The sequence below is a fragment of the Lactuca serriola genome, chromosome 4 (assembly GCF_051521515.1).
Source record: "Lactuca serriola cultivar US96UC23 chromosome 4, Lser_US96UC23_V15, whole genome shotgun sequence".
Lineage (NCBI taxonomy): Eukaryota > Viridiplantae > Streptophyta > Magnoliopsida > Asterales > Asteraceae > Lactuca > Lactuca serriola.
Window position 1 is genome coordinate 254,637,820 of NC_136411.1, and position 15,375 is coordinate 254,653,194.

Below are 15,375 nucleotides of genomic sequence, written 5' to 3' on the forward strand. Positions count from 1 at the left end.
ACTAGGATACAGATCAGGACAACATAGCAACATCCTATCTGCAAGGATACTGATCTAACAAATCATAACAGTACTCAATTATACGAAAAATAAGGATAACAATCCAAAGGGTCGGCCTTGGTGCCTTAGACCCTGTTAGCACAGCTCCGAACTCAACTCCCTAAAACCAGCATGTAACTAACTTCATTAAAATCCTGAATAACAAAAATACCCTTTAAGTCAAACTTGGTCAAGCATAGTTAAAGTCAGAGTGAACAGTCACAATCAATAGTCAAGGTCATCAGCCCATGTTGACCCAATTTGTCAAGTGCATCTACTGACTCGTTGAGTTCCTTCATATTTCAGAAAATCATGAAAAGCTTGAGACAACTCGTCGAGTTACTAGAGCAACTCGTCGAGTTCTTCAGCATCCAGAAAGCGGGAAAACTCGATTTAACTCATCGAGTTGGCAAATAACTCGTCGAGTTGTCCTAGTCTTAATACCTTCAGTCGCTTTCCAAGCGAGTCTAATGCCTCCAAACTATAGATCTGTTCCCCTAGGGTTGAGATACCACGTAAAGTTACAAGCTTTTCGTCCATGCATGGAATCAAGGAGGTAAAACAATAAAATCAAACTTATTAAGGGACTTAGAGCATGAAGGAGGGCCAATACCTGATAAAGTTGGCGACTTTAAGTCCATGGAGGCCATGATATGTCCAGATCTGAAGTCATAGCTTCATAACATGCTCAAATCCTAAAATGGGCGAATAATGGCCATAAACTTTCAAATGAAGAGATCTAGCAAAGGGATGGTCAAGGTATCAACTTTATACCTTAGAATGACGGCAACATTAATGAAAATCTCGGATCTAAAGCCTTCCTATGAATCAATGCACTTCAAGCTTCAATTTCCTTCCAAAAGAGCACCAAAGAACACTCTTTAAGCCCACACACACACAAAATGGGGAAAGAGGCACGATTAGGGTTTTCTCTAGACTAAGGGGATGGTGAGTACGAATAACAATGGGTCATAAGGACTTTAAATAGCGTGCAAAAACCTGAAAATTAGGGTTTCGTGTTCAACCCTCAACTCGTCAAGGTGGGGCCTTCCAACTCATCATGTAGACGTTAAAGATACGCAGCCATTTAAAATTATACATGGTGAGTTGGAGCCTCCCAACTCGTCGAGTTGCCCTGAAAATGAGTCTACATTAAGCTTTAATTTCATACCTGGGAATCTGGGTGTTACAACTCTCCCCCACTTGAACTAGGCTACATCCTCGAAGCCAGTTGTAGTGAACAAATCTGGATAGTGCTCCTGCATATTAGCCCCTAGCTCCCAAGTCCACTCGGATCCCTCCCGATGCTACCATTGTACTTTGCCAAAGGTATCTCCTTGTTGTGTAGGACCTTTACTTTTATTTCCAAAACAGCCACCGGCCTCTCAATGTAGTTCATGCGCTCGTCAACCTGAATATCATCCAATGACACAACTACATCCTCATCCAATATGCACTTTCGCAACTGCGAAATGTGAAATGTGCTATGGATCTGACTGAGATCCTCCAGGATATTCAGTCTACATGCCACCTTGCCAACCATGGAAATAATCTGAAATGGCCCAATGTATCGGGGACCCAACTTTCCCCTCTTCCTGATGCGGATCACACCTTTTCAAGGTGAGACCTTCAGAAACACCATGTCACCGACCTTAAACTCCAACTCATATTGGCATCGGTCGACGTAACTGTTCTACCGACTCTGAGCAGTCTGCAACCGCTACCTGATCCGTTGAATCATCTCGGTAGTCTGCCGAACCACCTCCGTCCGACCCATCACCCCATAACCAAGCTCACCCCAACAGATTGGGGTATGACATCTCCGCCCATACAATAGCTCAAAAGGTGGAGCACCAATGCTGGAATGAAAGTTGTTGTTGTATGAGAACTCTACAAGGGGTAGGTAGGAGTCCCAACTTCAACCAAGATCAATGAAGCAGGCCCTCAACATATCATCGAGGGTCTGAATGGTCCGCTCGCTCTGCCGTCTGTCTGCGGATGGTTGGAGTTGCTAAAATGGAATCTCATGCCCAATTCTATTGGACTAGTGTCTAAGCTCGTAACTATATTTGGTATGTACTTGACCTGGTTGTGTATGGTCCTTTTGGGTTGCCTTCACCAAAGCAACTTGACAAGGTAATTTGAGGAAAAAGAGAGGATATTATGGTTTATTAATATATTATAAGAATAATATATTAAAGGAGAACTCATATTTATTTAATTAGTATTAGTCATAAATTAATTAGGAATTAATTTGGTGACTAAAAGAGATTCATTAAATAAAGGGGCATAATCTGTCAAATGTGTGATAGTTGAGTTTTGGGCTGGGAAACCTAATGGACTAAGGGGGAACGAAATTATGATGACGGATCATCATATTTTCGTTCAAGGGCCTTATTCCAGAAGGTTCCTTGGGTTGCTTGGTGGCTAAGTTGTCCATTAGGGTTTAGACTGAAACCCTAGCAGCCTGCACTATAAATAAGACCCCAAGGCTCCAATTTTTGGCCACTTGCTTCCAACAGAAACCCTAGGGCCAAAAACTAGTGTCCTCCTTCCTCTCCAAAAGTTTCCTTCTTGTAATTGTGACTCTAAGCTCAAGAGAAGAAGATTCAAGCCACTATTTGAAGAGGTAAACATCTAGATCTGATGTAATTAGCTAATTTCGAAATTATGTATGCTAGATTAGGGTTTGAAAGTCTTGGATTCATTGCATTTACAATAGAGAAACCTAGATCCAAGCATTAGGGTTTGTATCAGCACATAGGATTGTTCTTATGCATAAAACCCATCAAATTCCTCATGGAAATTCTCCCAGAAACGGGAGGTGAATCGAACATCAGGGTCTGAGACAATAGAGATCGTCAGCTCGTGGCGAGCAACTCTCCCGAATTGCCAGAAAATGGGCACTCTTGGTCAATCGATCCACGATGACCCATACAGCATCCTATCCCTTCTCCGTCCTCGGTAACTTGGTGATAAAGTCCATTACGATCTGCTCCCATTTCCACATGGGAACCTCCAGAAGCTGCAATTTTCCATGCGGCCTCTAATGCTCAACATTGATCATCCTGCAAGTCAAGCACCTCTAGACGTACAAGACTATCTCTCTCTTCATGCACGACTAACCAGTAACTCAAACTCAGATCTTGGTACATCTTTGTGGCCCATGGGTGAATAGAAAAACGAGACTTATGAGCCTCCTCCAATACAACATGCCTAGCCCCACCGGACACATGAACCCATACCCGACCACAACAGTTCAACAAACCATGACTATACTGAACAAATCTGGTAATATCGCCCCTGATCCTCTCAATCTTCCAATTTTCTTCCCGTACCCCCTCGGCCTGGGCCTCTCTAATCAATCCCACAAGTGGAGAATCCATATACATCCTCATACATAACGACAGAACAAAAGAACCAGCCGACTTACATCTTAGGACGTCTGCCACATCATTCACTTTACCCGAATGATAAAGGATCTCGCAGTCATAATCCTTGAGTACGCCTAGCCACCTGCGATGTCTAATGTTCAGGTTTGGCTAATCCATGATATGCCTCAAGCACTTGTGGTCCAAGTAGATGGTACAACGGACCCCATATAGATAATGTCTCCAGATCTTGAATGCAAAAACTATGGCTCCCAGCTCAAGATGATGTGTGGGATATCTCATCTCATGCGCCTTTAGCTGCCGCGAAGCATATGCTATTACCCATACTCTCTGCATGAGGACTGCCCCTAACCCGGTGATGGACGCATCACAGAAAACCAAAAAATCCTCCACTCCCTATGGGAGGGAGAACACTGGGGCTCACAAAGTCTCTGTCCCAGAGTCTCGAATATTGTTTGCTGCTCAGGGCCCCACCACAAGTCTACTTCCTTCCTCGTCAGATGAGTGAGGGGTACCATACTTTTGTAGAAGTCCTGAATGAATCTCCGCTAGTACCCTGCTAATCCCAGAAAACTCCTAATATTTGAGGGAGATTTCGGAATGTACTACTGCATCAAAATCCCAGAAAACTCCTAATATTTGAGGGAGATTTTGGCAGTATCGACCAAAATCCCATCGTTGTTTACGAGATGTCCAAGGAACTGAACCTCTCGTAATCAAAACTCGTATTTCAAGAACTTGGCTTAAATCCGTTATCGCCTCAAAACATCCACTAACTCGTGGGGACGCTCCTCATTTTTCTCCCTGGTCTTGGAATACACCAATATGTCACTAATGAACACAATAACTCAGCGATCGAGCATTGGTCTGCATACTCGATTCATCATGTCCATGAATACTGTTGGCGCGTTGGTAAGCCCAAACGACATCACCATGAACTCGTAATGTCCATAACGTGGTCTTCTCCATGTCTTCCTCCCTCACCCTGACCTGATGGTACCCGGGCCTGAGATCTATCTTGGAGAACCAAGATGCTCCCTGAAACTTATCGAAAAGATCATCAATCCATGGAAGTGGGTAACAGTTCTTCACCGTTAACTTGTTCAACTCCCGGTAATTAATGCACATACGGTGTGAACCATCCTTCTTCTTGACGAAGAGAATCGGCACTTTCCACGGAGAACTCATCGGACAAATGAATTGCTTGCCTAGCAGCTCTTGTAGGTGAGAGGACAACTATTGCATTTCAGGCGGTGCCAATCGGTACGGCGCCTTAGCAATAAGGGTAGCACCTGGCACAAGGTGGATCCTGAACTTGACCTCCCTCTTAAGAGGCACTCTGAGTAACTGCTCCGGAAACACATCAATGAAATCTCTAACGACTGGAACATCAAACAACATACTACGGGTCCAATCAACCATCAGGTTGGAGTACCCCAGACCCCTCAACCATCGGGGTGGAATACCAACATACTATGGGTCAAATAAACCATTGGGTTGGAATACCCTAGGCCCCTTAACCATCGGGTTGGAATGCCAACATACTGCTAGTCCAATCGTCTCCGGGATGGAATACTATGGGCCCTCAACCATTGGGTTGGAATACTCCGGCCTGTTGGCTTACGCAAAAAGCAGTAAGGCCTTAGCCACAATTCAAACATGTGCAGACATAACAAATAATCATATAATGATATACAACCAGTCAAAAAAATCTAACAGATCACTAAGCATAACGACATCCTTTCTACCACGATGCATATCATGACAGCATAACAACATCCTATCTACTAGGATACCGATCTAACAAACCATAACAGTACTCAACAATACTAAAAATCAGGATAACAATATGAAGGGATGGCCTTGGTGCCTTAGACCCTATTAGCATAGTGAGGAAAACTCACCTCGTAGGCAGCACTGAATGATAAGGTCAAACTCCCAAAACACAGCTCCGAACTCAACTCCCCACAACCACCATGTAACTAACTTCATTAAAATCCCGAATACTAAAAATACCCTTTAACTCAAACTTGGTCAAGCATGGTTAAATTCAGAGTCAACAATCACAATCAATAGTCAAGGTCAACAAACCATGTTGACCAACGCATCTACTGACTCGTCGAGTTCCTTCATATCTTAGAAAATCGTGAAAAGGTCGAGACAACTCATCCAGTTACTAGAGCAACTCGTCGAGTTCTTCGGCATCCAGAAAGCGGGAAAACACGATTCAACTCATCGAGTTAGCTAATCAACTTGTCGAGTTGTCTGAGTCTTAATACCTTCAGTCGCTTTCCAAGCGAGTCTAATGCCTCCAAACTATAGATCTGGTCCTGTAGGGTTGAGATACCATGTAAAGCAGCAAGCTTTACGTCTATGCATGGCATCAAGGGGCTAAAACACTAAAATCAATCTTATTAAGAGACTTAGAGCATGAAGGAGGGCCAAGACTTGATAAATTTGGCGACTTTAAGTCCCTGGAGGCCATGATATGTCCAGATCTGAAGTCATAGCTTCGTAACATGCTTATATCCCAAAATGGGCTCATAATGGCCATAAACTTTCAAATGAAGAGACCTAGAAAAGGGATGGTCAAGGTATCGTCTTTATACCTTAGAATGACTGCAACAAAAATGAAAATCCTATATCTAATGTCTTCCTCTGAATGACTCCATTTCAAGCTTCAAGTTCCTTCCAAAAGAGCACCAAAGAACACTATTTAAGCTCACACATACTCAAAATGGGGAAAGAGGCACGATTAGAGTTTTCTCTGGACTGAGGGGACGGTGAGGGAGACTAACAATGGGTTATAAGGTCTTTAAATAAGGTGCAAAACCATGAAAATTAGGGTTTCATGTTCAGTCGTCAACTTGTCGAGTTGGGGCCTTCCAACTTGTCGGGTGGACCTTAAAGATATGTGGCCATTTAAAATTCTACACGACGAGTTTGAGCCTCTCAACTCGTTCATTTGCCCTGAAAATGATTATATTTTAAGCTTTAAATCCATACCTGGGAATCGGGGTGTTACAGTTGTTCAAATGATAGGTCAATATGAACTGATTATAACAACTAGGCAAGGAGTTCAACACTATGCCAATTGCCAACTCTTCATCAAAACTCACATTCAACTTGATAGCCTGTCCACGTATCGTTGCAATCTCGAAATGTGGTTACTAACAAACTCACCCTCCTTCATCTTTCTTGAATTGAGGGACTTTACCACCTCGTACTATTCTTGACGAGCTCGCTTATGGTATTTTTCCATAAGGTTCTTGTTCAGCTCGTACGGTCAGTAATCCTCACAGTGTCTCTACAATTCTGGAGTCATTGTGGCCTTCGTTTCATCGATTTCTTGAAGTGGTTTGTCGAGGAGATATTCTTGGTCGTCGAAACGAACCGTCATTTTAATGTTACATGCATTTGATGATTCAATGGCAATAAATTGTTGAATTTCTTGTTTTTGGTGGTGTTATCTTTGGATTAGCAAAAAAAATGAATTTGATTGTTTTTTTATTTCCACTTGTAGTTTAGCCTTTAGGGACATTCAGGTTAAGACCAATTTTTCCGACTACATATCTGTTGATTTCCGCCACTACAGGTTATATTATTTCATTTTTTTGTGAATTTTGTATTTGTTTGTGAAATTATGTGAAAATATCCATATGTGAAAATTAGATTGTACATTTGGTATTTGTATTAATATATGTGAATTTGGTGTATATATGCCAATGTATGTGTGTTTGATGTATATGTGGTATATGAGTATTTGGTAGAAATTATATGTATTTGTTATAAGTAGGATGTTATTGTGTGTATGTGAATGTATGTGTGTTTGTTGTAAATGTGGTATATGATTGTGAAACTTTTGTATTTGGTATAAATAGGATGTTATTATCTATTTATGTGAAATTATGTGTATTTGGTTTAAGTAGGATGTTATTTTGTGTGTATGTGTATCTATTTGTATTTGGTGTATATGTGGTATATGTATGTAAACATATGTGAATTTCATGCACTTATGTATTATGTAAAAGATTGTCTTTTTGGTATAAGTAGGATGATATAATTGAAAAAAAAATATTGTCATAATTGGAAAAAAAAAAAAACAGAAATTTGTTTTATAAAATTGTTTAAAAACTTATATACAAATACTAGAAAGTTTCTAGTTTCTACCCAAGCTCACTCCAAATTAACCAATAAGTTATATAGTTAACTTATAATCTTCAAATTATTGATAAGGTCATATTTCTATAGTTTCATATTTATATTTTCATGTCTTTTTTAGTTTTTAAAATTTTTTATTTGCAACATATTTATATAATGTTATAAATAAAAAAATATATTTTTTTTAATCGCGACTGTAAAAAAGAACAACGCTACAACATAATATGTATATACAAGTATGTGAATTTAATGCTCTTATGTATTATGTAAAAGTATGTGGTATTGGTATAATTAAGATGTTATAATTAAAAAAAAAAATAAGTAAATTGTTGTTATAATTGGAAAAAAACACATAAAAAATATTATAAAATTGTTTAAAAACTTATATACAATACTGAAAAGTTTCTAGTTTCTACCCAAACTAACCCCAAATTAACCAATAAGTTATAAAGTTAACTTATAATCTTCAAATTAACTTATAATGTTATATTTCTATAGTTTCATATTTATATTTTCATGTCTTTTTTAGTTTTTAAATTTTTTATATGCATCATATTTATATAATGTTATAAATTATATATATATATATATATATATATATATATATATATATATATATATATATATATATATATTAATCTCGACCGTAAAAAAAACCACACAACAACATAATATGTATGTAAAAGTATGTTAATTTCATGCTCTTATGTATTATGTAAAATTATGTGGTTTTCTTATAAGTAGGATGTTATAATTGAAGAAAAAATATTGTTATAATTGGAAAAAAACACAAAAAATTGTTATAAATTTGTTTAAAAACTTATATACAAATACTAGAAAATTTCTAGTTTCTACACAAGCTAAACCCAAATTAACCAATAAGTTATATACTTAACTTACAATAGTAAGAAATGTTTTTTTTATGGATCTTTGACCCTTTTATTTAATATTTAAAACTTTTTCATATATTAATTACAAGTAATGTGGATTTTTTAACTTTTTAATTTTAATTTATTTTTTTTAATTTAGTTTTTTTTTTAATTTTTTAATTTTTTAATTTGATTTTTTTAATTTTTAATTTTTTTATTCTTTTAATTGTAAAAAAAATGTGGATTGGAAAAAAAACAATGCTAATTTTGTTTACTAAACTCTAAACCCAAAATTATGTTTCAGCAACATCATGTCTATTGATAAAAGTTGGACTACTAATCCATATCGAAACCATCCCGAGTTCCAAGCAGGAATCAAAGCTTTTATCGAGAAGTCCAAGTCACACCTTGATAGTAATGGTAAAATCAGATGTGCGTGTGAAAAATTTGATAACCGTTACTTCAAGTACCCGACTGCAGTTGAACGCCATATATTTATAAATGGTTTCAGTAAGTCGTACAAAATTTGGATCTATCATGGTGAATCTTTTATTCCTCCTGTCATCTTGCCAAGTAACGAAATAGCCGATTTAATCGATGATGTGACGTGGGAGTCGAGAGAAAATGATACCAAACTTGATGAAGGAACCTCGAATACAAGGGGTAGCGATGTGGATGATAATTTTGCACAGTTGGTGGAAGAAATGGAAACTAAATTGTATCTTGGTTGCATCTTTTCTCCCTTTGAGTTTCTAGCAAAGTTAATGCATATCAAGGTGAACAACAAATGGACTGATAGTTCATTTGATCAACTCCTTGAGTTGTTGCAATTAGCATTTCCCAAAGGCAACAAGGTTCCCCTTTCACATTATCTAGCCAAAAAGAAACTAAAGTCTATTGGCCTGGGGTATGAGTCGATACATGTGTGCAAAACCGATTGTTGTCTCTTTTGGAAAGAACACGATTCATTTCAAGTTTGTCCCATTTGTAAAGAGAGTCGATGGATCGATAAAAACACCAAGGGTAAGAAAGTAGCTCATAAGGTGTTACAGTACTTTCCTGTGACCCCTAGACTACGACGTTTATATTGTTCGAGGCACATTGCCAAAAATATGATCTGGCATAGTACCAGACGTTCAGAAGATGGTGTGATGCTTCATCCTATTGTTGGGGAACATTGGCAAGATTTTGATAAAAAATACCCCGACTTCTCGAGTGAACCCCGTAATGTACGCCTAGGTCTTTCAGCTGACAGTTTCAATCCATTTGGAAACATGTGTAATCCACATAGCACATGGCCGATCATACTCACCACATACAATCTGCCACCCTGGATTTGTATGAAAGAGTCATCATTCATGTTGACTTTGTTGATTCCAGACCCGAAAGCTCATGGCAAGGATATGGATGTTTTCCTTAGACCGTTGGTGGAAGAGCTTAAACATTTGTGGAACTCAGGCGTACGTATTAAAGATGCGGCGACAAACACATTCTTCACGATGAGAGTTATGTTGTTGTGGAAAATAAACAATTGGCCAGTTCGTAGTAGTCTATACGGTTGGAGTGGACAAGGGTATAGAGCATGTGCTACTTGCAATGAAGACACTCCTTCGTAACATGCAACAAACAAAGTCGTATATATCGGTCATCGTCGTTTCCTAGATGCTAATGATCTGCTAAGAATGTGGTTGGACTTTGACGGGATGGAAGAGACAAGACTCGCTCCGAGACACTTTAGTAATGATGACATACAAGAGCAACTAGGCCGCCTACTAATGCGTCAACCGGGTAAACACCCTGAGCATGGAGGCGATGAGCCAAAGCGACAAGATTACGAGTTGAATTGGTCGAAATGAAGCATTTTCTACGAACTCGAGTATTGGTCTTCTCTATAGTTGATACACAACATAGATCTCATGCATGTCCAGAAAAATGTGGACGAGAGTTTGTTAGGTACTCTTCTAATGAACGATAAAAGAAAAGACACATCAAATGCACGAGAGGACTTGAGAATTCTAAACATTCGGAAAAATGAATGGTTGCAAAAAAAATGGTGACAAGTTTCATAGACCCCAAGCAAGATACTCTTTCACGAAATCTAGTCGACAACTCTTTTGTCAATTTATAAAAGAGGTTAAACTACCGGATGGGTTTGGTTCTAACATCAGTAAGAAAGTGAATGATACCAATACTAACATTATCAGGTTGAAATCGCATGACCACCGCATTCTAATTCAACATTTGATACCGATTGGAGTAAGAGGGTTGTTAGACAAAGATACGTATACACCTATTGTAGACCTTTGTATGTTTTTCTAGCAACTTTGTTCCAAAACATTGAAGGTTGAGGATATGAGGAAAGCAAAAGTAGACATTATTGCAATCTTGTGCAAGTTAGAATTGATTTATCCTCCAGCGTGTTTTGACATTATGGTTCATTTACTTTTGCATTTACCTGATGAAGCAATTTCCAGAGGCCCGGTAGTATGAGATGGATGTATCCCTTCGAAATGTATATGAAAAGACTAAAAAACTATGTTAGAAACAAGGCGAAGCCGGAAGGTTCTACAGTTGAGGGTTATGTTGCTGAAGAAGCTTTATCATTTTGTTCCATGTACCTTCGAGATGTAAAGAATCGTCCGGAAAGAAATGAAGATGTTGTCATTGAAAAAACAAAGTTTCGGATGTTTGAGTCTAAATGTCGACCGACCAGCACAACTCAAATCAAAACTCTTAATTTTACGGAAATGCATAACACGGAATGGTTTGTATTGAATAGATGTGAAGAAGTCGGACAATATATCAATTAATTAATCTTATATCTAACTTTCATCCGTAATTTTTTTTATCTTTTTAAATCTATATCTTTTGGTCATCAACATATGAAATTCAAATCTGAGCATCCCCAAAGTGATGAAAAGAGAGAATTTCGTAATTGGTTTCGTGAAAAGGTAATATAAATTAATAAACAAATTTGTTTCATTGATATAACGAATACATAATACATATTAATTTAAAACTGCTAGGTTCATCAAATGAAAGTAGAAAACTCTCCATAATTCCACAAAGAGTTGTCGGCTCTTGCAATGGGTCCGCAAATGAATTCTTATTCTTACACCGCATGCATAGTCGATGGTGTTAGGTTTATGGTACTTAGTCGTGACACACAACGTACAACACAAAACTCTGGGGTTTTAGCGGTGGGTGAGAAAGGCGAGAAATATTATGGCCAGTTAGAAGAGATCATAGAGTTGAGGTATACACATGATTATTCAACTCTACTATTTCGTTGCAAGTGGTTTGATACTCAAACAAGATTTATTTCTAGTGATAATTTCACCAGTATCGACACACGACGCGAAGCATAAAAAGATGAACTCATATATGCTTCACAAGCCAAACAAGCGTTCTACATCAGAGAGCCAAACAATAACCACCGGTGTGTTGTCGAGCATGTTAATCATTGAAGTATTTGGGATCAACCATCGAACGATGACCTTGATTAAAATGTTGACAATGTGTCACACGAAAATGTAGATAATGCTGATGTACTTCAAAATATCTCTTCATCCGATGCTCCACTTTTTATCGATTTCAGCATGTACTTTCAAAACATTCCTAGAGTCATTGTTGATGTAGAAAGTGCAACTGAAGTTCCTCCGCCAACTGGTAGACTCAATGATGTTTCTGATTGCGAGACTGATTATGATGAGACCGATTCTGATTATGATACCGAAGAAGACACTGAAGGATATGAGGAAGATTCCGATTAGAATAGTTCTTATGTAATATGTATTTGTAATATGTGTTTATAATATGAACTTTATTTGGATTTCTAGTTTAAATAGAAATGTTTATTTCCATGTAATGTGTATCTGTAATAAAAATTGTATTTGTATATCTTATAATTTTTCAGGAAATGATGAGAATATGGCTTTTATTTATGTATACCATTGCTGCTGTCATGGGTCGTAGACACGGGGGAGATGGAGCTGAGGACCCACCATCCCAGGTGGTAGAGGTGATGGTCATCACGAGTAGGACGGTAAGTCTTATTATGAATTTTTATTTAATACTTTTGTTCAATTATTATAAATTAGATATCGTTTCTAATAATTTTATTTATATTTGTAGTTGAGGGACGTGCCTGAAGGAAAGTTTGAGGCAAAGAGAAAAATATAAAACTTGAAAAAGCAATCTTACGGAACCAGGGGAAACCAATTAGCATGCAATATGATAGGGATATCACATTTGATCCTGTAGGAGAGCCGAAAGACATGTTTTCCCGAGAAGTTGGAAAAACAATGTGGCAAATGGTCCCTTTTGACAAATGGACTTGGAAAAGAGTTTCCCCTTCAACACAGGACACTGTACTACAACATTTAGTGGCAATTATTTATTTAAATATATTTTATATGGTTAACTAAAATTGTTTTTTTACTTGGTTAACTTTTTTTTGTAGACAAAGTTTGATTTGGATCAGATGTACCAGGATGCACAAGCTAATATGTTGACAGAGGGTTTTCAAGCAACTTTGTTAAAAGGTTATCGAGAACATAAAGCTGACGCAAAAGAATATTTTATGTTAGTTAGAGGGTATGATGATATCCCGAGAGCATTAGCCAATCCTCCGGAGGGTATGCTAGTTGATAACTGGGCAAAGGAAGTTGAGTATTTCCAAATGGACGAACACAAAATTGCTTCAGAAAGGATTAAAAAAGTCCATGTAATGCAAACAAATGTGAATCGTGGGGGTTCGAGCTCGTATAGCAGTACTTGCTATAAGAAGGAATCGTAAGATACATGTAATTATTTATTTAAAATATAATCGTAACACACTAAAATACGAGCCAAAAATTTCATTTTTGAAAACATATATTTAGCAAAACATTCGAATGAAACGTTTACTTGTCATAACATTTTATAAAGATATCACATGTCTGGAAAAACATTTCAATAACATAAAAATGTCAGAGTACAAATCCCCAGGAAAGTCTCATGATGCGGAATACGAAACATGTGTGTGATGGGCTGCTACCGCGCCAGCTCCTTCCCCTTCGAAGAAGAGGTACCTAAAACTAAAACTGAAAACTATAAGCACGAAGCTTAGTGAGATCCCCCATCGTACCGTATATCATACAATCACATATCATACATATTGTCAGGCATTTCTGGGGTGCCCGACCTACCCGGTATGGCCATTCTGGGGTGCCGACCTACCCGTGTCAAGCCATTTTGGGGTGCTGACTACCCATGTCACTCCGTTCTGGGGTGCTGACTACCCTTCGGTCCTGACGACCGAACCTCGGGGACTATTTCACCCCTACTGCTACTATCACATATATCATAACATAACATATTATCAGACATATCTGGGGTGCCTGAACTACCCTTCGGTCCTAACGACCGAACTTGGGGACTAGTCCCCTACTACTACCTCTATCGCATATAACGTAAAAAGCCAGCATGCAAACATGTCATCATATACTGTCAGACGTATCTGGGGTGTCTGACTACCCTTCGGTCCTAACAACCGAACTCTATTACTATCACATGTAACATATCATGCTAGCATATAACATATCAGGTAGTAGCAAACCTAGATGATATCACAAAGACAATCATCTATCATACATTTCCTACTGGTGGGTTGGCATTGTAGCCTTAGACCCACCGCTACTGGAAGGTAACTCACCTCGAAGTAGCTGCTGATCTGTGTGGGAAAGGTCTGTCTGTTGCTGTTGTTGTTGCTTCGGAAATCCTCCGACTCAAGGAAAACGTTGAGATGTCACAAAAAAGCTTGGCCTCCTTCTCCTCTTCTTGATCTACTCCTCTTTCTCCTAAAAAAAACTTCAAGAGCACACCCAAAACACTTCAATCTCACAAGGAAAAGGGCAAAGACGATGTTGGGAGCTCTGAGGGTGAATGGGGGCGATGTTGGGACGGAAATGAGTGTTTAAATAGAGTGCAAACCCTCGAAATTTAGGGTTTCAACAGACAGCGGTGACTCGTCCAGTCGCCAACTTAAACGTGCCCCCGGACCGCGTCCCTACTCGGCGAGTCGGACCTACAACTCGCCGAGTCCAAGGCTAAAATGACAATTACTAGGATAAATTTTACGTACCAGGAACCAGGTGCTACAAATCTCCCCCACTTATTTTAGACTTCATCCTCAAAGTCTGCCGCTCGATCCTGAAACAGCTCGGGGTAATGCTCCATCATTTCTTCCACCGGCTCCCAAGTCTATTCCGAACCCTTGCGGTGCTGCCATTGCACTTTCACTAGCTCCACCCTCTTGTTCCTTAGATCCTTTGACTTCCGGTCGAGAATTGCGACTGGGCGCTCAATGTAATTCAGGCTGTCATCAACCTGTATATCCTCTAATGGCACCACCGCTGAATCATCCACGAGACACTTCCGCAGTGGGGAGACATGGAAGGTGCTGTGGATCTGGCTGAGCTCGGCTGGCAGATCCAGCCTATATGCCACCTTGCCCACCCGGGCTACAAACCTGAACAGTCCAATGAATCTCGGGCCCAACTTTCCCCGCTTCCTGAATCGAATGACACCTTTCCAAGGCGACACCTTCAGGAGAACCATATCCCCGACCTGGAACTCCAGGTCTGATCGACGCTTGTCAGCATAACTTTTCTGCCGACTCTGCACAGTCTGAAGCCTCCTCCAAACCTGCTGGATTCTCTCGGTCGTCTTGAGCACCACCTCGGTGCTCCCCATGACCCTTTGGCCAACTTCACCCCAGCATATCGGGGTCCTGCACCTCCGACCGTACAACATCTCGAATGGGGGACGATCAATACTCGCGTGATAGCTATTGTTGTACGAGAACTCAGCTAAAGGAAGATAGGTATCCCAACTACCACCGAAATCTAACACGCATGCCTGCAACATATCCT

The 15,375-nt window shown here is 39.2% G+C and overlaps 1 protein-coding gene across 1 annotated transcript; it reads left to right on the forward strand.

The window, feature by feature from the left end:
- The first annotated feature begins 8,772 nt into the window (after positions 1 to 8,772).
- Positions 8,773 to 10,077, forward strand: LOC145099292 (uncharacterized). The gene has a single exon (XM_079036883.1). The coding sequence runs from the start codon at positions 8,773 to 8,775 to the stop codon at positions 10,075 to 10,077; it is 1,305 nt and encodes a 434-aa protein (XP_078893009.1).
- Positions 10,078 to 15,375: the final 5,298 nt, after the last annotated feature.

Coding starts and splice junctions, on each gene's coding strand:
- LOC145099292 (XM_079036883.1), top strand. CDS start 8,773: ATGTCTATTGATAAAAGTTGGACTACTAATCCATATCGAAACCATCCC.